The sequence below is a fragment of the Plectropomus leopardus genome, chromosome 3 (assembly GCF_026936395.1).
Source record: "Plectropomus leopardus strain MGB_pleo_1.0 chromosome 3, ASM2693639v1, whole genome shotgun sequence".
In the NCBI taxonomy this organism is placed as follows: Eukaryota; Metazoa; Chordata; class Actinopteri; order Perciformes; family Serranidae; genus Plectropomus; species Plectropomus leopardus.
This window is the reverse complement of record NC_142178.1, coordinates 32,059,760-32,086,417: the sequence shown is the minus strand read 5'-3', so window position 1 is coordinate 32,086,417 and position 26,658 is coordinate 32,059,760. Positions and strand designations below refer to the sequence as shown.

Genomic DNA, 26,658 nt, shown 5'->3' with positions numbered 1-26,658 from the left:
GACTCTAAATTGCCCTCAGGTGTGGCTGTGAGCATGAAAGGTTGTCTGTCTATATGTGTCGGCCCTGCGATAGTCTGGTGACCTGTCCAGGGTGTACCCCGCCCTCCACCTGATGACAGCTGGGATTGGCTCCAGGCCCCCTGTGAGCCTTGCGAGGACAAGCAGTAATGGACAATGAATGAATGTTTGCACAGTGTTCAAGCAAGAAGCAATACCATAGACCAAAGATTGTGCCCTACCTGAACAGGCATATTTTGACAGAACACTGCACTAGTTTGTTATGTTAGGTTAAAAATGTCATGGTAGCATGTCTAAAGATAAGGGCCGTCATTTCTTCTGTTGTCAATTTCCCCTGCTGGAGGACAAGGCACAACACACAGACCACTAAGAGTTTTAAATCTGAACGTACATATCTAATATTTATGTTTTCCCTTTCTTTTACTTGACTTTAGTCAAAAACCTATTGCACATATGCCAAGTGTGGTGGGTGAAGAATCAGATAATCAGCATATTAATTTGGATTGTCTGTACCAAATTTCACAGGAACATAGCCAATTAAATGTTAGACCAAGAGGTCATTAGACTGATCAACAGGAGCCACATCACAAGAATGACTAAAAATGTTTGGTTGTTTGGTTGTTTTTCCATTTACTCTGTGAGGTTCCACTCTCTCTGTCTGTCCTCCAGTCTACTCCAACACAATCACTGAGTTACCTGGTTACTTAAGTTCATATAAAGTATATAGTAGTATACATAGTATACAACGTTCACATGTCAGCTGGTAGACCACGCAGATGCAGGAGCTCTGGAGTACCCTTAAGTGTGTGTGCATGTACGAGTGTGTCCACTGGTCTCCAGAGTACAACTGTGGTTAAGAGGAGTTACTAGCATGTGGTCTGCTTTTTAATTGCCTTGTGATGTGGTCTAACCAGAGGAATATTGTGTGTGTGTGTGTGTGTGTGTGTGTGTGTGTGGTCAGATTGAGTTTTACAGCATGTTTTTTCTCTCAGTTAGGGGCTCTTCCTGAGGCCGCCCTGTTCAGTGTGGGGCCATAAATCACAGCTGAAGTATAATTTGACCAAGCTTGTTTGAACTGGCCCTAAAGTTGCTTTATGTGTCACTGTAAAATAATAAATCAATTATAAGTTAATTTTGAGATTTTAATAGAGCTTCGATATAACAAGTAGACCGTTACTGGAAAACACTTTACGCAGCTGATTTTATGATGATCTACAAGACTGCTTCAGCTCAAAGCAAATCTGCTTAGTGTTAGGGTTAGAAAAAATTGTTGAGATTTAAGTCTGGACTGAAGTGGTGAACTGACAGACCGGCATTACCATCCATACAGTCACTGTGCTAGCATGGAAATGGAAATGCACTATAGGTCCAAAATACAAGGGACAAGGCAAAATGTAATATATTTCTATGATTAACATCTATTTTATAAAAATGAAGCCAACATATGTGTTCTATTCTCTATGGAAAATGAAGGCACCTATGTATTTCATTACCATCATTCTGTCAGAGAGACTTTCAGAGTGGCCAAAAATAGCCACAGAGGAAGTATTATGTGGTCCACATGGTGAATGTGTGGTACTGTTTGGAACAGATCCAAACCACTAAGTGATTTCTACAGAAATGTAATGAAAGACGTATGGTGTAGTTTTTTTTTCTTCTTGAGCTTGTGAAAGAACAAATTCCTGGTAACAAAAGAAAGTAGCAAGTGCATATTGAAATCAGAAGCAAAGTTTTGCTCAGACAGTGCAAGACAGTGGTAGATTCACAGTTGCTCAGGGCCAGGTCATTTTACTGATATGCAAGCACAGTTTCAAAGGATTTTCATTTAACATAAACTTTATAAAACCCTACATTTATGGGCATTTAAACACACTATTACATGAAAAAAAGTGTTTTTTAATGACTGAAGGAATGCTGAATATCAGCATGCTCAGGGGAACAGAAAATAGACAAAAACTGCACAGAAGAGAATCATCCCAAAAATCTTTTTCCACTTAGAATACTGGAATATGATGCTTGAGACATAACATATGGATTCCAACTTGGTTCTTGCAATGAACAAGCAGCTGAGAGACCTGCAGGGCACATAACCAAAGATTTACTATTATTATGTAGACTATAAGTCACTCTGTTGAGCATAAACCTCCAACAGAAGCTGATGCTGTCTTGTGTGAAATAGCTGGGGCATGCGAGCAGTTGTTTGGTGTTGATGTCCTGGATGAGCCAATGTTTACTTTGGTGTACAGTATAAGTGCTGCTGCTCACTATTGACCCGGAGCAGTGTTTCACAAAATCTTGGATGTTGTAGATAACAGAGCACATGTTTTCTATAAACATTTCCTGAAGAGGATCACCCGGTATGACGTCTTCCTGCAGCTGGATAAGAGCGGAACATTAGTGCACATTGAGGACATGCCTCAGTAACATTGTAGAGAATCTTTCCAAACAAGGCTATGCACATGGTAGAGATGCATGACACAACAGGTGTGATAATGTGACCTAACAACTGCACCATGCTTGCACCATTCTTCCACCTGCACACAATAAAGTGTGGGATGTAATGGACTGCTGCTCCCTAGAGGAAATGCTATTTTTAACGTGATGATTCCATGCCTTTGTCTCTCATGCAGATCACAGTCAATATGCAATGTCCAGTGAGTCAGAGGCATGCCAAACACCCTTTTTTAAAGAGTAACTAAACCCCTAAACCCATTTTTTCAATGGAAAAATAATTTATATTAGTATTTAGCTGTGCTGTAAATTGATTTAGGTCCAGCTCTCGACATTTGAGTGCTAAATATTAAAATTCTACATATTATGTTATAAATATGCATAGTGACTGCCCTCTAAAAGTTGTAACCTGGCAACTGCAATTTCATTTTGCTATTGGCTGATCCTGGTACCAGGAGCATGCTTTTATCACCAACCAATGATGCCTGATGATATGCAGTATAAACTGTGTAGTATAATTAACCAGAACTGGCGAGTTTCATGTGCATGTAAAAACAGAGGTTTCTGTGGGTATTTTGCAATAGTCAGTTGCACAAAAAATGCAACCGGCGCATCTACTGTGCGAGATTGTGGCTTTACAGTGTGCAGCACTAGTCCAGTTAGAGACTGCAGATAGAACAGATACCAACTGCCTTCAACTGGCTGATGCAAATCAGATTGAAAGAGGCAAAAGGTTTTGTATTCTTGGGGGTCTGTTTCTGTGTCACCCTGACCCTTTGAAGTGGCATATTTGAATCATCAGTCGGAAACCTCTCTGTTGACTAAGACTGTTAAAGTTGAGCAGTTATTTGTTTGTTTTTTTGGTAGTCAGTGTTGTGTGCAGTGTATTTCTGGGGATGCTTTGGTCTTCAAAATTTTGCTGCGGAGTGAACAGTCTTGACTTACATGCCATTCTTCGATGCAGAGCTGCAGACATGCAGGACGTGAGTGACATGGAGGAGAAACTTGGCAAAGAGTGAGAGAGAGACTGCTCCTCTGCTTAGAGAAGGGGAGATTACAGCTCACAGCAACTAAATACAGTCTGCTTTTGTCTGATATCTAGTGTCTTCAAAACATATTTTTGCTTAGTTACTGAAAAATAAAGCCACAAAAATGTGTATGTTGTGTGTGTGTATGTGTGTGTGTGTATCTATGTTTTAGTTTTGTGGGTCTTACATTGCTCCTTCTAGTTGCATGAGGATCTAAGAAGATGAAATGCAACTGTAATTTTATGCCAAAATTTGCAAACAACAATAAGAACAACCTCAACCTTGGCTGACCTAGAATGGGTTTGTTTGGATTCCAGAAAAGCGCAAAAATAGACCTCCTCTTGAAAATGGCTCATCATGAATGACTGTTGCAACTTTAAATAACACATTCAGTCTCACCACCAGCTCCTTGTGATACATATTGTTGGAGTATTTCCATACATATTAATAACCTCTCGGCTGTGCCTTGAAACAGTTTATTTAGCTGGTTAGTTCATTTCCAGGTAGCTGTTGTTAATAGACATGCAGTGTGTGATAGCTTATTGTTTCAGTGCAGCTGCTTTATTCATTTCCCATATGTGTTAAGTTAATGAACTGGCAGTAGCGTTCTGGGCTGATAGCTCTTTTGTTAGATGACCTGTTAGAGCTGATTTCAATCAGAGGAGGAAGTTCACTGTGGCCAGAATGAGGCTATGTCAGCATGTGTTTGGCTTTGGCTGAGTGTCTGTAGACCTTAATGTGCAAATGCATTTTCATGTGTGTACCCATGTGTGTGTGTACCAGTGGTTAAGTTCAGTGTGTATCAACAATACAACGGAATCGAGGAAAGTGAATAATGCTAATGCTTTAGTATGCATGGAGTGATAGTCTGAGTCGAGATGCAGATTAAACAGCCTCGTTTGGCTACCACACAGCAGTGCCTCAGGCAATAAAAGGTCACTCTAGAATTTGCAGTTTGATATTGAAAAAAAAACTGTATTACTCATGTATTGGGATGTGCACATTTTAGAGTCACGTTTTATTGTGACCAGCCCAAGGCACACCTGTGTAGCAATCATGCTCTTTAATAAGCATCTTGATGCCACATCTCCTAAGTGGATGGATTATCTAAAAAAGAAGTGCTCATTAACAAAGATTTTATCAAATTTGCAACAAAATTTGAGAGGATTTAATCTATTGTTTGCATAAAAGTCTTAGTTCTATAATTTAAACTTGTGAAAAATGGGAGCAAACAGAAAGCTTTGCCTTTATGTTTTTAGTCAGGACAAGTAGTTACAATGTTTAATGTGGTGACTAAATATCACTTGTAGTTTTGTCTTTCCTGGCTGTTGATGAGCTGTTAGCACTGTACCATAGATCAGATTCGGATGGTTAGGGTGTTCGACTGGTACATTTGAGTCTGAAATGCTTTTGTATTGCTCTGTTGCCCTTCACTGAAAGAGCATAACATTGTCGTTGGAAAAGCAAATATCGGACTTGATAAAGTCGGACTTGTTGCACATTTTGAAAATTGGACGAAGGTGTCTGAATGATTCTTGGCCCAAAATAATCATGAAACTTCATGAGGCATGCCACCCTTAAGTTGAGGTAAGAAAAAAGGAGGCCAAGGTTGAAGCTGAGAGGCTTTCGCCTGGCAGCTGTAACAAGGCTGTGGGTGCTGAGACACAGTCTTTTTGAGGTTTCACAAGACATTCTTTCACTCTGCTGGTTTTTCCTAACTGCTGTGTTTGGCTGCAGTCTCAGACTACTGGCCAGAGTTTGGAGATTTGCATAGTATGTCATTCAAATGATGGAAGATCAGATAGAAAATTTACAGTTCCACTGAATTCTCATGACTGCTTGAATGTGATTATAAATAATTTGTCTGGAAATGGATGTATGGAAAGGTGAAGAGTCAAATGTGGCCATTTCTTTTTAGAGCGCTCTGTGGTTTGTTTCGTCATCCTGAAAGTTTTGTTGTGCTGATTTGTTCTGGCAGTGCCTTGAAGCAGCTGGCACTTGTTAAAAGGTTTCGACACTTAGCAGGTAATAGAAGTTGTGCTAAACTGTATAATTAACAATTTGACTGACCGTAAGTATCTGTAAGCGTTTATGTCTGTCTGGTGGTTCTCTGTAAAAGGGTTTAGCTCAACACCTGCGCTGTCATGAAATTTCACTCTGCGGTGTGCCACTATTTTCATTCTGTCTTTCATTCTTCCATATTGTGCCTAATGTGTTCTGGTTTTGTCATACTTGGCTATGTTACCATTAATACCTCACATATGGTTTGTTAAAGGTATTATTTTTTTGCTCCACTGGCAATGGGGCCCAACAATGGTAATGTCAGCTGGGCTGTCCCTCCTTCCAACGTTCCAGTCCATAGCAAGATATCGTGACAACTAACTGCCAGATGGCAAAGAAATTTGCTTTGTATATTTATGGAACCTAGACAAGAAATCCCAATGTTTTTGATGACCTAAGAATTCTCGCAACAACATCATCAGGCAAAACTTTCATTTCTACAGCAAAAATATCAGGCAGCACTGCATGAAGTTTAGAGTTCCTCATGCTCCTCAGAGAAATAACCCTTTCCATTTTGAGCACTTTATGAAACCACCTGCAGCAAAAAAAGTAACTTTACAAAACAAACAAAACACACCTAACTAGGAAGGTAATGAAACTCACAAGAATAATAGCTTCTTCTTCATACATCGGAGCACTGTCCAGATGTCCAGAACTGATAACCAACAATTCACAATTTCCTATGATTTGTATTGGTTACAGATGTTCCAATTGGTCAAATTGGGAAAAAAACAAAAACCACTCTAAGTCCTGAAAACAGTAGGTAGCTGTATGACAATGAAAACCAACATTCAGTGGTACAAACACGTATTAAGGCAAAGAAAGAATTGTGTGCAAAGTGGGAGCTCTCCATTCAGCACTACAAATACCAAAACACAAACTAAAAACCAACAGCATTATTTTCTTCTTTTTTCTGTCTTTTTCATTGCAGTCTTTAATTCTGTTTAAATTTGTTTTTTTTTTCCTTCTTACTTAAACATCACAGCAGGTCATTCAAAAAGCTACAATCATTCCTAGTTTTTGCAGTGTGGATGCAATAAGAAGAGTGTTTTTCAAGTTACGAAAACATTATGAAGGTCCACAAATGCCTTATCTTTACAATGAACACGAGACTACCTGTGTCTTTGATTAAAATGTACTGGTTGGCAACTAAAGATGGATAGCCCTTGTGGGAAGTCTCAGTGACGCCAGAGTTCAGATTGCTTGAGTGACCTCTGTGAGGTCGCGTGAGAAGAAAGGCTGTAATAGTAAAGATAGATCTGCAACTTCAGACTGGAAGTCACCCTAAGCAAGAAAAAAAAATCTAAGTGCATCTGTATGGCCACTGGCAGAGCTCCATGCCTCCTTAGGCCTCTTCAGAGTTTGACATAGCGCATTGATCAAATTCAAAGTTAATCGTCTTGGCAGTTTAAACGGTTCAGGAAATTTAAAGCTACAATTTAGGGGTTGAGTAGCCTTTTAATCATCATATTTCCGTTTTCCTATTGTTCTCCATCTTCACTGTCATTGCCGGGCAGACCTAACAACAGTGCTGCTGTCAGTTATTTTGAATTAAGGACAGGGTCCTATGATCCCTAACTTGGGAAATCCCTAAGTTAGGATGGATCTGTAAAAGTTTAATTCCTATCCGAAGATGAGATAGGAACATTTTTCTGTAATACCAAAAATCTGGAATGTCATCCTAAACTGAGATAAGATGGATTTCAGACTTAAGAGGTTTTTGTAATGAGGCCCTGGACGAACTTTTCAACCCAGTGGTGGTCAGCGTGATCTGAAAGAGCTGTGTGTGTGTGTGTGTGTGTGTGTGTGTGTGTGTGTGTGTGTGTGTGTGTGTGTGTGTGTGTGTGTGTGTGTGTGTGTGTATGCTGTAACCATGGTGAGCTCTCCAACAGGTCAAAAAGACTGAGGTCAGCCTTAATGATATCCTCATTAGGATGAGAGGGACAGAGACAGTTTAAGCTGTTTAAGGGTCTTGAATAGGAGTCATTGAGACTAATTAGTTTCCATTCATGCTGTTCAACTCTGTGATTGAAAGAAAGAAGTGGCTCTCAGGGTTTCTGTTATATTCTGTACAACAGTCTTGTGTAAGTATCTTTATCAGTGCCATGTGAAAAACCAAGCCCAGCTCCTTATTCCTCTCTTTGTTCTTCAAGTGGTAATCCTTAACATTCTCGTCCATTGTTTTCAGGTTAAAATGTGCTCATTTCCCCAGTGATTGAAGCCTCAGGTTCAACTCCATGTTAAGGGTTCCCTTTTGAAGGGTCATTGTTGAAAGAATGTGTGAAATAGTGGCTTCTTCTGACAGAGTACCTTTACTGATTAAATTCAAAGTGTAGGCCAATTGAATGGGACTTAGTTGCCTTCAGGATTTTCACAAAACAAATGTAAATATATTTAATTGTGACACATGTAGGCAAAAACAAAGTAGAAACTACATTAGATGACTGGTGGACATTGACATCACCTTATCAAACTTTTATGGCAAGTCCAGCTGACACTGAGAGTATTAGGAGTACTGGTGACAAAGTTAAAAATGAGAAGCTAAACTGCCAGATGTGTTTCTCGGGTCTGCTGACAGAGAATAGGAATGAATATTATTCATCAGGTGGACAGAAATACAGGGCAGCTGTAACTCAGGAGGTAGAGTGGTTTCCTACCGATTCGAGGGTCACTGGTTCGATCTTTGGCCCTTGAAGTCTACATGTAAAAATGTCCTTTTCCATTGGGCAATATACTGAACCCCAAATTACTCCCCTTAGCTATGCCATTGGTATGTAAGAGTGTGCATTTTGTTGGTAATTGCTGTAAAAATCAGTGACCATCCTCACAGAAAAACTTGACAGCAGTTTCCAGTAGTCCTGTCCTGCAGTAGGGCTGGAGCAGTGTAAAAAATGTTAAACCAGTTTGACATTAAGCGAAACACCAGGCTGGTGTACAAAACTTTACCACTGGGTATACATTCAACTCAGTAGCTCCTAATTGGAAGATAATGAGACTGAAAAAGTCCATGAATGAGAGTGTACAAACTCCAGTCCACTTGGTGGCAGTAATGCACCCCCAAGCCGGTTTGCCAACTGCCAATAAACACTAAAGAGGAAGGAAAAGCAGCGCGTAAAGTGACACAACAATATTGAGGCAGTTTTTGCTCTCTAATGCTCTGCCATGTTTCATCTCGTCATCCCAAAAAGCACATTAACTTTCTCGTAAACAAACAAAATGTGCACCGGTCTTACCCCCTCCCGCCTCTACTGAAATCTGATCTCCTTTATGTTGCACAGTGCCTTTGAGACACTTGTGGGTCTGTTAGTCTGTTTAGAAACAAACATAATCACTAATTTAATACAAGTTGGATTAAATGCTGAGATGCCTTCAGCAGAGGTTTCTGATGTAAGCTACTTTTTAGAAGAAGAATATGTGACAATGACAAGCGCTGATTCAGCTGCTTTGCCTAAAATCAAATGTAATAAAGCTCGTGCACCAGACTGGACAGGTAAAACTGGAAAGTGACCCAACACTATTATATAGCTACCTGTTTGTGTTTATTCCATGACTATTTTACTGTTGGATAACTATTTCATGTTCTGATAGTGCTGATCCACCATGCCTTTTGCACCTTGCCTTAATTCACCTGGTCTCTCTCTCTTTTTCCTTTTGCTCTTTTTGCAGCTTTTTGAGATCACAGTGCCAATCACCCAAGGCACCAAGCCAGTGACCATCAGTGTGGCCAACCACACGCAGTGCAGCTGTCTGTCCAAACTGGACGTCTACAAGCAAGTTCACAGCATCATAAGGAGATCCCTGCCTGAGTAAGAGCTCGTACTCACTGCATCATTCTGTCTCTGTGGATCTCTCTCTCTCTCGCTCTCTCACACACACACACACACACACACATACACACACACACAAGTTCTGTCAGTTCTGTCAGCTTTTCACACAGTATTCACACTCAAGAGACCTCTGTCTGGTGCATGTCTCCACACAGCTCTCAGTGTGTGTGTGTGTGTGTGTATGTGTGTGTGTAGGACGGGAGAAGCATTTTCCTTTTTTCTAGCCGAGGTGTTCTCATTGCACACACACACACACACACACACACACACACTCAAAACAAGAGTTTGAATCTATTGTTACAGACGTTGCTTCCTGTGCTGTGTGTGTGTGTGTACAGTTGGTGTTACTTTAGGAAACACTCTCAGATTATGTCTTGATTAACTTCTCAGAACTTCACATGACGAGTGTGTATGTTCCTGAGTGCATACCTAAATGAAGCATGCAGTGATTTATGACCTCTTCATAACACTCTCTGACAGTCAGGATCCCATAAGGAAGTGGTCCATGCTGTATGTTTTGGTGTCGGTCCTAAAAACAGAAGGATGCACATACATTACAATGATTTCTATGTCTTAGTTCATTAATTAATGTCATGTTGAGTTGACATCACTTCCAACAGTTGGCCTCACATCAGTTTTATTACAAAAAACATTTTTAGAGGGTGAACACTGCCAAGTCTGTCCCTTGTCTCCTGTTCAGTTTGTGATCTTTATGGACAGATTATGTTGCTTAGGAGAGGACAGTCTCCAGTTTGTTGACCTTAAGTTTGTGTCTGTGCTTCTGCCAGTGTCTGTCGACCTTCTTACTCCAATTCAATTCAATTCAATACAGTTCAATTCAATTCAATTCAATTCAATTCAATTCAATTCAATTCAAGTCAAGTCAAGTCAAGTCAAGTCAAGTCAAGTCAAGTCAAGTCAAGTCAATTCAATTCAATTCAATTTAATTCAATTCGAGTCTCCCTGAGCAATCCCTCTTCCAGGATGGACAGATCTGCAACAGATGTTGTGGTTGTGCTGATGCCTTGGGCCTGCTTGCAGCGCCATTGACCTTTGAACTTCAGGGGCAGTTTGCAGCTGAGTGTGAAGGGGCATAGGACATGGTGCTCTGCCAGCAAGCAGTGAAGGGGAATGCTTCAGGTTGGAAACAAGTTTCTGCTACTGAGTTTGAATATGAGCAGGTGTGGTGCCAGAAAGACTCTGTATGGATAAAGCCCAAATTTAATGAGACAGTTCACCCCCAATTCAAAAATAAAGATTTTATAGATATGGAACTAGATGGCACTCGGCTTGTGGTGGGTTAGGCTAAAGGATATATTTAAAAAACGCAACAACAATGTCTCCTTCCAGAAATCATGACCAGATTACTCAAGATAATCTACATACCTTGGTGTGAGCAGTTTCATGTAGGAACCATTTCCTTTTTACCAAACTACACCCTCTAACTGCATGGCTGCGTAGAAGCAAGCACATATCTATTGTTTCTCACCACTGAGCTAAGTAACATAACAGCTCAGCCAGGGATGATGCCATTAATGTTTTTATCTCACACTGTCACAAGCAGGACCCTCGTTTGCTTGAGTAGATTCACATCTCCTTCTGTGCAGTGACTTGATTAGCGAGTGTAGCTTGGTAGAAAGAAAGTAGTTTCTACATGAAACTGCTACGTCACCCAGAAGCTCACAGCAAAACAATCTAGACTGATAAAAATAGCACTAAAGGTAAGAGGGAATATATGTATTTTTGATTTCGAGGTGAACTGCCCCTTTAAGGCTCACTCCAGATTTTAATATTTTAGGTAGCAGTACATTTTACAGTGTACAGATAAACCTGTGGTGGACAAACTCTGTAGGAAACACTGTTATAACTCAGCTCAAGAGTATCGTTTTCATTTCTGAACTGTAGTATCTTGTAGCTTATTGCAGACATGCTGTGTGGGGTTGATATTGATGTATCTTTACCAACACCATATATAGATATATATGCTTATAGTTAATGTGCAGGAAATCTCCTTGTAACCTATATGAGAGGAATCCCCACTGCGTGCTGCTCAGCTCTTTTTCCAGTCCCTTTCATTTTTCACATCAGGTGAATAAGCAGTGTGATGAACGATGCTCAGATCCCGATGCAGATGAAATTCAAGAAGACGTTGTTAGAGGAAGCCTCCCTGTGTGTGTGTGTGTGTGTGTGTGTGTGTGTGTGTGTGTGTGTGTGTGTGTGTGTGTGGGTTGGGAACACTACTGGAGAGTAATGACCTGCTCAATATGGAATGTGCACTTAAATGTGTCATAGAACTTCACAATAAATCTAAACCAAGAAGATTTCGTCAATGAAGGCTGTGTGTATGAGTGTGTGTGTTTGTGCATGTGTTTGAAAGACATATCATTATAATGTAACCTGTAGGATGTAAGCTGCTATAATATGACTAATGTTCTGCAAATTACATCGAAATCATATGCATTTAGACGACTTCAGACTTTCACAGTGACTCATAGGAAAGATCTATTGTTTTCACTCCCTAAACTCAGGTTTTCTTTCTGTGGATGTTGTAGTTGCTCACATTTATGTGAACAGGTCTTGAGGCTGTGGAGTGTGTGTGTGTGTGTGTATGTGAGGGGGAGAGAGAGGGAGAGAGTCGGACCACTTGTGACATTAGAGAAATGTTGATACGTGCAGGTATCTGACAATATATAAATGAAAACACGCTCACAAAACAGTGCTGTTACAGTGTGTCAGATTATGGCTGGAAAAGGAAACGCATTGTGAAGATTTTCACACCTACAAATCATCCAACATGTGAGAATACACAAAAGTGAGCATGAAGCGCACGTATGTTTCACATTAGAAGTGAGAGAAACACACCAGCAGCCTTTTTTCCCCAAAATCTCTGTTTTCATTCTCACCATCTTTTTCATCCCTCTTTTTCCTCTTAGACCCCCATTAGTGAGCATGTCCGTTTCGTTTATGTGTCTGTGCCACTGTAGCTCGAATAGAAACCACACTGTGTCTCTTGTCGTCGCCAGACTCTTTCTCAACTTAAAACAATTTGTCGGTCTGCGAACACACCGCCTGCTGTCTCTCTCTGTGTCCGAGTCAACGGTTCCCTAAATGTTGCTTTTTAGCCAGACCATTTTCTCATTGTGGTATTTTATATAATAGAGTGTGTGTGTTTGTGTGTGTGTGTGTGTGTACAGAGGAAGTGTATTTTTCTTGGCAGTTTGTAGAAATCCAAACAAGGTATCTGGTTTCCGTAGTAATGTCAGCATCAGGCTGAAGTTTGTTTTCCATAATATGAATAATCACATTTTTTGACATATTTATCAAGTTGATACTAATTAACAAAAGCAATACAGAGTGACTTCGGAGGCAATGGTTTCCACAGCCTTTGATTTTTCCTCGCCCTACAGCAGCTGACTTTTCTGACATGAACACCATGTGTTTGTAGCTGGTGGTGTTTTCTCATGTGGTTTGACCACAACTTACCTCTGTTACATTTATTGTAAAGACCAAATACTGACATCAAAAGTTAATGTTTGTGCTCGCCACAAGTGATAAAGATGTTCTTTGGCCATAGACAAAGGACAAAAGTCCCTTTCATTTTCAAAAAATTAGCAGTTTCTTCCAGGTTCCAGTATGTGATGGCTGCCCTTTACTCAAAATAAGAAAGTGGCTGTATTGTTGTCATTTTGGAGTGTTGCAAACTTTTTTTTGAGGAGAAACCAAAGACAAATATCACAAGTTTTGGCCAATCAATTCATTCAGTTTTGTGTAACAAGTTCTGGATCCAACTTGGACCTGCTTTACTTCTTTTCTTTATGCAATGAGCGACATAACATTTCATGTGTGACAAATGAAACAGAGATTTGTTTACAACCTGTCTGATCACATGACTGCACCTGTTTTTGAAACACGTTCCCACTTCGAACTTGTCACATGGTGATGCTTGGTCAGTGACCCTCCGCGTTAACCTATGAAGTTTTAGGTATCCTTGTGCATCAGCTGTTTATACTCTGGGATGCCGCCATAGTGATGTCATCAAATGTACATGGTGGGATAAAGTAGCACGGCCCCTATGTTTACATAACAGCGCTGACTGTCGCGATGGTTTGGATTAGGCACCAAAGTCACGGATGGTTAGAGTTAGGCAAAAGAGGCACATGGTAAGGTGTAAAAAAAACACACATTCACATGGGAATCAAACTCTGGACTCCCAAATAGTTCAGCCACCTCACCACCTGCCCACCCGCCCACCTATAAGCGCACTCATGCTCCTTGTATTACGTGGTCATTGGCAGCATTATTACCTGATGCTGTCCTTCAACAATTCAGGTGCACCCAAACAGTTTCGTCCGGCCGTGTTATCATCTGACTCCTCCGTGCGTGTTGCATGTGGCTTTTGACCTGATTTCTGCTTTCTATAGACTTGGTTGCAGTGATAATGCTTTGTAAAGCTCAACAATAAATCTGGTAAGTAAAAACGTCATCATAAGTGACAGAAATAATGCCAAAAACGTAGTTTCATGGGGACTCCCTGAAAGGAACTACCCTCTGGGATGCTCCCCAGAGAGCTTCTTGCCTTCAGTCACACTGCCAATAGCATCGCTGAGAAATAGTGTAGCCGGCGGTTTGTACAGCAACATAGATTTTGCATTGACAAGTCAAAGTTGTGTTGTACAGTACAGTTCTATGTTCAGTAAAGACCAGACTTCACTGTAGGTCCATTTGTCCATGTTTCCTCCCATTTTCTGTTGCAAGTTGCTGTTTGTTTTTTGTGTTGTCTGTAGTTTCAACAGCTAGTGGATTTTAAAAAATGTCAGTTGCTGCATTGGCTGTGTTCAACTAATCAACATACACGTGTGTCACTCATTGTGCCTCTTTTGCTGGGAGAGTGCCTACTCTTAAATAACAGCTAGAAAATGAAATGTAGTCTTTCAAAACGATGTTAAGAGAATTCTGACTATTCCTTGGTCTAACTGTACTGACACGACAGAAAATCACTCAAAATATGAAAAAGCGCCTTGTAAGGTACTTAAATACTGACACGTTCCTGTCTCTGAGGACACTGGATATCTAAGGGATTGTTAAGGCATCATGATTCAGTAGAGAACCACTCATATTCACAGTGACACATCAGCTGATAAATGTCAGCCTGCTCATTTCCTGTACAGTGACTGACGTCACCAGAGACTTATGGCAAATATGTGGATGATAATAATCTGTTTTTCATGTATGTATGTGTGTGTGTGTGTGTGTGTGTGTGTGTGTGTGTGTGTTTGTTAGTCATGTTTCCATGTGTCATCATTTTACTGCTGGGATTTTTCTCTACAGCTGTTATTTCTGTTATTTCCCTTTTTTATTTATTCATACATTAGTAATTACTAGCTAGCTAAATCAACTTATTCCAGACATATTGTTGAAAAAAAACTAAAGCAACAGACAAATGTGCAATCATCTTATGAAACCTTTACTTATAAACCACTGATATTTTAAACCTTCATGTATTACTGTCGATCAACACAGAGTGGGAAGTTAATCATGACAGTCTCTATAATTTCTGCAACAATGGCAAACTTTAAAGGCCGTAAAAATGTTGTTCCTGACTTTAAATAGAGCAGTTAATGGAGAAAAGAAATGAGGTGTAAGAAAGAAGGAAAAAACATTTAAGAGGATCGGTGAAAGAAAACTAAAAAAAAAGAAATGAAACCAGAGAAAATAAATAATGAGTTCATGTGGTCTTAACATAGCAAACAGAGCTGCTGTAGCCTCAGAGAGATATCAGTAACTCTCCTCCACCTATCTGAAGTTGACCCGAGAGGCCTGCCTTTGATGGTGATGTTTATTTGTCCACAATCTGCTTCCTTCAAGCCTCCCAATCAACTAAATTGTTCAAAGCCATGTTTGATCCATTTACCATTAAATTGTCACACAAATATAGAAACTTTGGAATCTGTGTAATGAAGGTTTCTCTGTCCAAACCTCTCAACAGAAAAAAATATGATATTTGATGATTCTTTAAATGGCATTGCTACAAACAATAGCATATCTGCACATGGTAACTGCAGTATGGTAAATTTATTCCATGCACAGCTGTGCTAGTGAATCTATGAGGCTGTTAGGTAGGGCTACCCCAGATACCATTTTTGGGGCTCAAAAGTAATGCTTCGGCATTTAGTTTTGGCTGTTGGTAAAGTAGAGAAAGTACAACCAAAATCCTTTTTTTTTTGGTTCTGCTGCATGGTTTGTAACGATTAAGTATTGGATATATATCTAAAGCTTGATAAATGCAGCATTAGAGGGCCTGTCACTGTATGTAAGCATTGCTCATTCCAAAATGACATAAGGCTGTAAAAATCCCAGAGATATCCCATCAAAGATAATCCTCTCTTACTTCCCTCTGCCCTCTGTCCGTCTGATTGAAGCCAACCCAAGAAATCTTTCTTTGATCAAGGTGTTTATTTGTCTACAATCCCTCAAATGGCTTATCGTGGGCAGCGGGATCAGAGAGTTAACATTCACACGCATACAGAGCCAACAAAGTGCCCATTTTCTGAAAAGTTTCCCCTTTTCCATTTTTTTTTGGCTCGGTTGATACTTGTTTTAGCGTTAAGACTTTGTTCCAAACATTTTAAAGATCATTTAAAATGAATCTTTCACATGCAATTAGATTGGATTTATTGGAGAAATGTGACCTTTGCTGCCATAGTTATTAAAGAGTCACTCAAGCTGAAAATCAGGGCTAGGCTGCTTTCTAACTGCCATCTCTGGTTAAAAGGTTCAAGCCTGTTTCCCCTCTGAGCACATCCAGCATCACTGCTGTAAGTTAAGTTAGTCTTTGAAGATACACCAAATCATTACCAAACAGTTTTTACACTTTCACATTCTACAGAGTGCTGCCCATCTGTTGAATACGAGTGCAAAAAATATCAGACTTGCTTTGGATTGACACACATCTCACTATCACTCATTTAAGTTTGGCTGACTGCCAATTTGGCACGGCTTGTACACATTGGCAGCACTGAACTTCAGTTTTACATGGAGGATTGGTGAGAGCTATTGGGATCCAGTTATCTTGAACAATGAGCCAAAAAAGACAATCAAAGCTGACTGAATCCTCATGTGCAGATTGAGTACAATGGGAATTAAACTGGCTAATGGCTGATTATGCTCATATTGGCTAATTAGGCCAATGAAGGGTATTAATTCTCAGTTTGAATTGCAGCATAAGAGAAACATTTAATGGAGCTACAAATTGATTGTAACTAAAAAAATGTTTTGAATCACGAAGAAAATCAGCATTTTTGTCTTTGTCCAAACTATTTCATGTTAACTGTCAGTACGACTGTAATGATTCAGCGACCTATTTGAGACAAACTGAAAGGGACTAGAAGCAATATAGTGTTACTATAACAATGCATCAAATGACAGCGTGCAGTGTGAGATGCATTGTGTAGGTATGTTGAAAAAGAGTTTATTGTACAAAAGCAGAAAACAAAGGAGCAGGCGGTGGAGGCAGGGAGCTGGCTGACTCAAAGAAAAATCTTTGGTGAAGGCTGAGCACATGCAAAAAAAATCAGTGAAAACACGAAGACTGGTAAAAAAGCACTGAAGGAACACAGAGAGCACTACAGAACTATAAAGAATTATCCGGCAGAGTTGTGGAGTGAAGACAAAGCTTATATACACAGGTTGATGAGCTGAGTGGGGGGAATAAGTCTTGTGTGTGCAGAAAAAGTCTCGCAGTTTAAACTTACAAAAAATTAGAGCTAAAAGACAATTGCTGCATCTATATTTTCTGGTCAGTATTTCAAATCAACAGCTAGCTTAAGTGCCTGTTTTCATTGGTAATTAGCTATATAATATGAAGGCGTGTAGTAGGATAGGATATCTATAATATCTTTACAATATCTTCATATAGGATCTGACTAACCAAAATTTGAATTGATTTGTGATTTTTCAATACCTCTGAAGCAAGCAATAACATGTCGTGTCCATTTTAAATCTTTCTTTCTGCTGAAGGTGTCCAGTAGCCAACAGGACGTGTCCTCCTGGTCAGTCTTGGAGCAGCAGGCAGTGTCGGTGTGTCAGCATGACCGCCAATGTGCACCACAACCCGCCTCCTCCACCACTGCCCCCTCCAAGGCCTTCCCAGCAGCACCTCGGTGAGTGTTTGCAGATTTGCACACAAACACATTTTTGTAGCATTTCTTGTCTTTTTTTCTTTTTTCAGAAAACACTAGAGGGAATTGTGTTTTCTTACTTTTCCTGCAGTAGCCCAGACCAAATGACAAAAGACGGCTGCCAACAAAACTAAGATTATAGTAATAAGCCGAGTAGATGGCAGAGCCATTGGAAGCTGTGTGTGTGGTCATGTGAATGTGTCTTTATTTTTGTGAAACCTATAGATGTAATTAATGATGTAGACAGGAAAACAGCCTTTAATGTGGAAACACTATAGTGACGTCAGCTGCTGTTTACACAGCACTGACTGCATTCCTTAAATCCACTTCTCTCGGCTCAATGCACTACAGCTAATGGGAGCTCTCTGGTGGGAATTCTCTATAATGTGGCTTAAACATGAGAGAACTGACTGTAAAGGTTTGCCACAGGTGGTGAGAAGGACCTCATCTGTAGAGCACTAAGCACTGCAGTGCATATCTGCCAGCTTTATAAATGTATCAAAGTGTATTTTTACTTAGCAAGTATCATTTCTCCAACTTGATGAATAGTTGAGGCACATGTGGTAAGAAAGGAAAAGGTCACTGGATGTAGCATTGTTGTCTTTTCTAAACAAAAAAGGCAGTGTTTTCGCTTGACAGCTTACACAATTCAGTCATTGCAAGGTAAATTGAAAAATCTAAAAAGTTGCCCTTGGGTCTTTATGCAGGTCACTTTCCAAAGGAATAATTTGTCTGTTGTAGCCAACAGTGTGACATCACCTGGAAATGTGTGTTTATTTTTCCAACAACTATATCTTTGACTGAAGTATCTTTTTAACAAACTCCCATTTACTCATGATTCTTTGCTAAAGAAAAATGGTTTTAAGCCTCTGCTCCAACGTCAGCTGTGGCCCAAGGCTTTATGTTTTTATGATATGTATTCTTCCATTCTTTTAAATGCAATATCTCAAGAACTCCTTAAGGGTTTTTCTCCAAATTTGGCACATCTACTTGGACTCGATGAGTTGAGTAGATTTTGGTCGTCAAAAGTCAGTGTCAGTGTGACCTCACATCCACCTCACTCTCTTGAATGCTTTATCTCAGGGACGCCAGGAGGAAATTTTTCCAAATTGGCACAAACATCCACTTCGAGTCAACAATAAACTGACTGGAATGTGGTGGTCAAAGGTCATGGTGACCTTACAAAACATGTTTATGGCCATTAGGGAAGCATTCATATGTGTATTATGATAAAATCTCAAATAAATGTCTAATGAGATAAAATGATGAGGTTATGATATTATGTTTTCAAAAGGTCAAAGGTTGAAAAGGTCAAAGGTGAAGTTCACTATGGCATCATAATGTTTTCTTGCCATTTTCAACACCAAAACTTAGGAACAGAAGGGGAGACATTTGGTCAGACACTGAACTGATAAAACTCGTTTTTAGTGCTCAGCTTGGAACTATGCTGATTGTATAGATTTTCAGTGCTGCTGTGGTTGAATACGTGTATGAAGCATCCACGTTTTCGAACTTGTTCCTTCTTTTCAGCAACATCCATATTTGAAGCATTGTCAACTGTCTGACTAAATACAAATCTGGACAGACATGGATGCAATATAAAACTTGATTGTTTTGGCGGAGACAACCATAAGGTAGTAATTCTATTTTGACATTTGACTTCCTGTGAGACCTTTCTCGTTATTTTTGTTACAGTACGGTTCTTAGATGATACATCATTGACAGCAGAACTAGACCAATCAGCCAGTTTATAGTCTTATATAACCCTATTGCAGATGCATCTGTATCATGTACATGACTGCCAATATTTAACAGGAAAATACAGTACAGAAATGATTGGTGTGAGGTAATTTACATATTCTGACATCAAAAAAACCAAAACACCAGTATCGATCAGGCTATAATTGACAACTGAAGTAATATTTTCCTATTCTTTCAGTATTATTATGGATACTTCTAATTATTACTCATTTACAATGATGCCAAGCATGAACAACAACATTAAAAACAATCAACAAATAAACAAGAAACAGTTAAAATATAAATAAAGTCATATAAACTAACAAACAATAATAGCAATGTAAATGGCTAAAAAATTAAATAAAATAAATGAAAACACAGGATAACAAACATGTTATGTGTTATGTTAATTGCCAAACTGCAAAATGTTTTGCCTGCTAATATAACAACTACTTTCAGCTCTGCAGTTATGAAGTTCTACATTTTACCATTTGATTAAAGTTTTGCAAATGAAACTTATCCTAAAATGGGGGAAACACAGCATCGCAGGAACAGGTGGCTTTAGATGAAACAAGCAAAATACAACAAGTTTGTGCAGTCAAGAGAGTTTGCTGAGTCCAACTTGGAACAAGCGCTCAAGCAAACCTCACAGAAAGCAGTTTGGGGTCAGATTACAAAACTGTTCTGAAGCCAGAACAGTGCAGTACTGCAGATGAACCTATAGATTACATCACAGTACAAGTAAATACAGTAGCTGCCAATAGATAAGACTGATCAGTGTGGCCTGTTGCTGCATGATGGAGTGTCCCCAAGGCCTGCAGTGAGCACACGCATACCAAACACCGAAACAAACACACACTGTTAGTAGAGCCATCGTTCTCTGTGTTAGTCTTTGTGACAGGAGAATGTTCATGTGTTCACTGAGGAGTATTTATGACCGCAGTGTGTTTGTTGAGAGTCTGTGTATGTTTGGTGTGCATTAGTGTGTGTGTGTGTGTGTGTGTGTGTGTGTGTGTGTGTGTGTGAGTTCCTCTGTGTGTGTGTTCATGTGTGTTTGGCTATGATAAAACTCTGGACTATGTGTAAACAAACGAGACCGAGCAGAATGCGGAGACCCCAGAGTCGCAGATTCCACAGCGAATTACACATATTACAGACCAAAACAAATTATCTGTGAAAGATAGCAGGATATTTACTGTGCAGATTAGTGGAAAGCAAATAGGCTTTTTACTACCTCTCTATATCCTGCATATAATGACTACTTATTGACAATTAACACATTGTGTCCCTCTAACGTTAAGTTAAAGGTGGAGACTATGTAAAAAAAAAAAAAATTAAAAAAAAACTCATTTATAAAAAACATTTATATGGAATGAGACGGACAGAGTGATGGACACATTGTTAGTGTTTTGGTGGTTTTACCCTGAAGAAGTGTGGTCAGTGTATCTTCATCCTGAATTTTGTCATTTTAGTAATAATACTGCGACTTGTCAAGTAAAGGATAATGCCCGAGGAGATGTGCATGACCAGTTTTTATTAGCTGCTGGGGAGGCGTGAACCATGCACAGCAGAGGATTTGGGTTAGGGCTGCGCATCAGATGGTTCACGTCTCCAAGTTGACCATTAAAAAACGATGAGGTACACCTCGAAAGGCATTATCCTGCTTATACCGTGGTCACTTACCAAAGAAATGAAAAATAAGAATATTCACATATATGTTTTTATGCTTTTTGCACTTAAAATCAAAAGTTTTTCACAAGCCATAACTCGGTTTCCCTGGTAATACCTGAGGGTTTACCTAATGCCTGGAAGAATCATTACTACCCAATGGAAATGTTATTCTCTACTCCATCAAAAAGGATGAACCTTAGATACAACATATAAGCAACGGTAGATATTTCTAGTCCGCTGAGAATATAAAACCCTGTGGCTCAACTTTTAGTCAGAAATCTAACATCATGCTAAGAAGTTTCAAGGTTGAGTGACTGCTGTGTTTCCAGCAGCATTTTAGGCACCAAACAGGTTTTTTGGGACCCGTTACTGTATGTTCTTATAAGCACGAAAAGCGGAGATATTGCTGCTCTTTCTCCTTGAATTGAGTATTTTAAGCTAAAGCATTTCAAGTTTCAACATATTCGGTACATAACATAAATGTAACGTATTTGTAGTTTGCAGAAATGTTTTTTCTGGCGTTTGGGTTTTAGATTTTGTTCTCAGCTTGAAAACAGTCGTCCTCAGGGGGGGAATAAAGGTCCGTTCAAGCTCATTACAGTGATTTAGGTTGTTAGTCTGTGTCAGCTATGCTGGAGTAGACACAGCTTGCATTTTGTCAACAGTAAACTGTGTGTCTTTGTTATCTGTGTTTGTTCATCTGTAGACACACACACACACACACACACACACAGAGTATGTGTGTATGGAACAGTGTGACCATCCATTTGCCAGACACTCTGTTGCTCTCTCTCTCTCCGTCTCTCACTGTGTTTTTCAGCTAAAATATGATTTTGAAAGAGAACCATCTGTGTTATCCCTGAGGAAAGAGAGAACATCTCTAGTTCATTTCAGGAATGTCTCAGTTTCATAGTTTATTAGTGTCATCAAACAATTGTCACACACACAGTTTTTATGTGTGGTTGTGTTTACAGCAATAGCCATCAGTTTAAACAATGTTTTTCAGAGGGTATTATTTGTTTTTTTGTCATTTACAGCAACAAAGAAGAACATGGGAAACCTTTGTGTTTCAATTATTAACCATACATTCATATTGGAAACATTATTCTTACTGTACTTTATGTATGCTGCAGATTTAAACATTGATACCAGTCTAGCTGATATATTTGTATTTGGAACATTTTGTATATCAGTACACTCTCTGTCTCTAGTTATTTAAGGCAAACTCCTTCTTAATGGCTCCCTTTGCTTCTGTTTCTTCAGACATTTTCTCAGCAGATGTGTGTGGCCCAGATAAGGAACTGGATGTAGAAACCTGTCAGTGTGTGTGTCGGCGCGGAGATCAAACTCAAGACTGTGGACCTAACCGACACCTCGACCGTAACACCTGCCAGTGCGTTTGCAATGTCCCGCCTGCTCCCTCGTGCCCGCAGAACTTCATCTTCAATAAGGAGACGTGTCAGTGCACATGTAGCAAAACGTGTCCGAGGCAGCAGCCCCTCAATAAAACAAAGTGTTCCTGCGAATGCAATGAGTCGCCAAACAAGTGTTTCCTTAAAGGAAGGAGGTTTCACCCAGCCACATGCAGGTAAGGAGGAATGTGAAGGGCTCAGTATCAACTGTTGCCACTTTTGGGGTGAGAGTACTTTGTCATTTGGCCAGAAGAATTTTTTGTCAAGGCAGATTCATACCTGGTCTTCTCTGCCACCTGAAAAATTAAGTATATTGTTGGAGGTGATGGTGAATTCAAGGAACCAGTTATATTTCACTTGTTCAGTGGTTGCATCATGCTAGAATGAAGTCAACCCCCGCTCAAACACACACACACACACACACACACACACACACACACACACACACATTGGCAATGTTAGTGGCTTTGTTCAGCCAGAGGGAAGCTTTGGTCCGGCAGTGTTCGGTGGTTATTGCTGTGAACCCGGTGTGTAATACAAGACCTCAGTGCGCTAATGACTTCTCCTAGCTGTCAGTTAACCATTTCCTCTCCCCGCACAGAGGGAAACACACACACATACACACACATCCATCCATCCCGTCCAGTCTTGACCCTTTGTGACCTTGTTTGAGAGTGATTTATGAGTATAACGTAACGGTAGGAATCTAGTGTCTGGGATCTGGCACTGGTGTGTATGCAACTGTTAGTGTGTGCGTGTTTAAAAGTGAGCGTGTGTGTCTATTTGAACTCTTGTGTGTATTTCATCATGGGCCCATAGATCTCTTTAAGTAACCATGGCTAAATGTTCTGTGACACGCCGTGCAGCCAGAGAAGCAGTGGCAATTACATGCCAGTCCCAGACTCTTTGTCGTGTTGATGAAGTGAGCAAATGCTACGTAAAACAAAACTCCATCCCTCTAGTGCTTCATGAGTTTTTTGGGAATTTCATGGATCCACTCCTTGTGTAATCATTCAATAGGAGACCTTGACTCTGGGCTGGGGTCAACCAGATATGAGCGTTCGAAGGCCAGAACTCATTTTCAGCTTCAAGCTGTTATTTTGTTGCCACTACTGACTTACACAGCATGTACATGACAATTTTCATGTCCAGAGATTGAAGTTACTTAAATTCATTTATTCTTAGGGTTAAAAGTTCTCTGTCAAAGGTTTTAGGTCATGTTGTTTCTTGATGCCAAAATAACTGTGTCAGAAGTAAAAACACTTTGACATCCTGTTCTGGTGAAAGCTCTGGTTGTTCAGGCATGGGTTATAAATCACATAGTAGCTCTGACGGCTTTAGTTTTTACTGTTATGAAGTCTAAATCTTAGTTTTAACCTTTGACCCTCAGAACACACAGGAAAGTGGTGAGTGTTTGTCTTTGTGAGGCAGCAGTGGTTCTCAATCATTGTTCGCAGTGTTTGGCTGTACTCAAAACTGCAGGCTTTTGGGACACAGAGGATCATGAATGTAGACTGTAAGGCTACATTCCAGCCTGCTCTCATTCTGAACTTGTAAAATAGCACCGCTCTGTCAGTGCTCATGGCGAAAGTGCACCACGCCAAAAGGCACCTTTCATTTGCGCATGGTCGCCGTAATATTATATTGTTATTGTTGTTATTGCCGCATCTGGAACATGGCCTCATGGAACCTGTCGCATGTACATGAAACGCAGCAGGATATTGTCAGGTTGTAACACTGCCAGAAATTACATAACACAGGGAGCGTGAGGGTGCCTATAGGGTGGATTGGAGGGGAGGTGAATGGGTCAAATAAACCTGGACTTTGATGCGGGAGTCCAGTGTTCGTTTACCATATGACTGTGATGTTTTTTCTCTATATCTTATCAAATGCCTCCAAACACAAAGTAACATCTGTGACTTTATAACCTAAATCTAACCATCCGTGCCAGCATGCGCATAGGTTGGCATCCAGCCATAGGTTACCATGTGCTGTATTTGCCTAAACATGAGCATGTGCAGCGCCATCCCACCATGTGCATTTGTTGACATCCTGGAGGGTAAATAGCCTACGCAGAAGGATACCTGATTGATATGTAGACAAGCAAGTCCACTGACAAAGCAGCAACATGTGACAAGTTGGGATGAGAATGTGTTTTTACATTCACATTATAAGCAAATGTGATCCACGTCTGATTTTTTCTAATCATGCGAAACAGATTTTTTCACAGTAGCATGGACAACATAAATCCAATTTTTTTCTTTTCAGATCTGGGCCACATGGCTCTAAATCTGCTATATATTCGATCACCGGCCGCTGTGACTGATGTAAGAATGGTAATATCAGAGCGGTCTGTTGAAACCAGAAAAGGCACGAGTAGCTGCGCTGCTGCAGGGATAGGTTGCTCTCTGACGGGGGAAGCTCGCATACATGCCTTGACAGCCTTGTCGTGAGGTGTTGACAGAGATATTGGAATGTGGCCCTGGACATCATTAGGTTTGGAAGAAATCTTCCTTTGTGAAACCCTTCACATCGCAGTCCCAACACTCCTCCCTCCTCTCTTGATGCCATCCACACCTCTTTCTCCACAGATTTATCTGCAATAGCCGCTGATGGAGCTAGTGGACCAAAACAAAAAACAAAAACAATTGCTCCGTTGCTCTGAAGGGCCATTTCTCTGAAAATAAGTTACACACTCTCCAAAACAAAAGCACATGGCTTATCATTATGCAAAGTGACGTCATCAAACCACTATGGTGAACATTTGCATAATGTAACTTGTACCGCTATGACATTCATTTTTCCCCCAAATGCCTGTTTCAGAAGTGTGACTTCTATATTTCAGTGCCCATGTGTGTGACATTTTTGGTTGCATGTGAGCTGTCTGACAGCAGAGATCCATTCACACAGATGTAAGATTGCAACAATGTGAAATTTTCACGGTACCATAACAATCTCATCAGAATATATCACAGTTTCATGGTATCACAGTATTACAGAATGAATGTTATTATCAGTCAAAATGAGGCTAAAAGGAATGAAAACAGAAGGGTTAGATTTAGTTGAACAAATGTTTTATCACTAAAATTAAGACTTGAGCCTTTTTTTTTCTTTATTTATGGAAGTATATGCGAGATTCATTGCATTTTATTTCAATATTGCAGATAAGCAACAGTATGATGATCATCAACTTTCATATCACATTATACCATAAAACCGGTGTATCGCTTCAACCCTACGCTGATGTCAGATAATGGTCACATAAATGCATTGAGCAAATTCGTGCTCCCAGGAGGATGAATCATTTAGTTTTTTTTCTTTCAGTGTTATATATTAAGTTTTTTTTTTCCAGTTTTGGCAAAAATAATTGTATCAACCAACTAATTTATGAATAATCTAGACTTTCCAACATGCCCACATTGATAAAACAAAAGCAGCTGATACACAGTTTGTGTATTCACCAGGTTATTTGGTTAATCTTCTTCTGCACTCAAAATTAGACCATTTTATATTTGTGAAAGAGATCCAATCCTGCAAAACAAATCGATTTTACCTGTTTTTTACTTACTTAACCTGACCTGCTGCAGATATGTTGCTGCTTTATTTGTTTTGAAGCCTAATACTGTTTTTTTTGTTTGTCTTTGCAGTTGTCTCAGGCCACCCTGTGAGGTCAGAAGGCGAAGGTGTGAACCAGGTTTCTCCTTTAGCGAAGAAGTCTGTCGCTGTGTACCGTCCCACTGGAGACGTCTGGAATAACCGCTAACATGCTAAGTAAATGCTGCAGAGCAGATAACAAACTTAACAAGTAGAATTAATCACCCATCCTGCTGCTGGTCATGAGTATCCCCATCAGCTGTGATGGCAGCTAAGTGTGCGGACCCTGATAAATGTGGGGAAACCTTAGTGACTGGAGCGCAGATATGGGAAGCTCTGGTGATATGAAGGTGGGAAATGCACTGACTCGGCTATGAGGACGTTTTAATGGGAGAGCGGCTGATCGGAGCCCAGAAACAAAATGAAGGACCGAAGGAGAGAAAGTCAACACTCGACACTTGTTTTAAAATACTGTCTAAATATTTTTTATATATTTGGGGGGTTTTGTATTAATTATGTCTCAGTATTCTTATGTCAGATATTGATTATATAATTTATTAAATGTTATTTTTCAACCTCTGTTCATTGCAATTTCAATCTTTTTCCATGAAAATACACTGTGATCAATATTTTTGTATCATGTATAGTATATGTGTAAAATAAAGTATACTGGATGTTA

The 26,658-nt window shown here is 39.9% G+C and overlaps 1 protein-coding gene across 1 annotated transcript in view; it reads left to right on the top strand.

Moving 5' to 3' along the window:
• Window positions 1-26,658, top strand: part of vegfc (vascular endothelial growth factor c) — a 48,922-nt gene extending 22,264 nt beyond the window's left edge. The window contains exons 4-7 of the mRNA XM_042485461.2: window positions 9,225-9,364; window positions 17,402-17,544; window positions 22,237-22,561; window positions 26,033-26,658. Coding sequence (XP_042341395.1) covers window positions 9,225-9,364; window positions 17,402-17,544; window positions 22,237-22,561; window positions 26,033-26,141 — 717 coding nt within the window. The 3' untranslated portion in view covers window positions 26,142-26,658. The remainder of the gene's footprint in view (window positions 1-9,224; window positions 9,365-17,401; window positions 17,545-22,236; window positions 22,562-26,032) is intronic.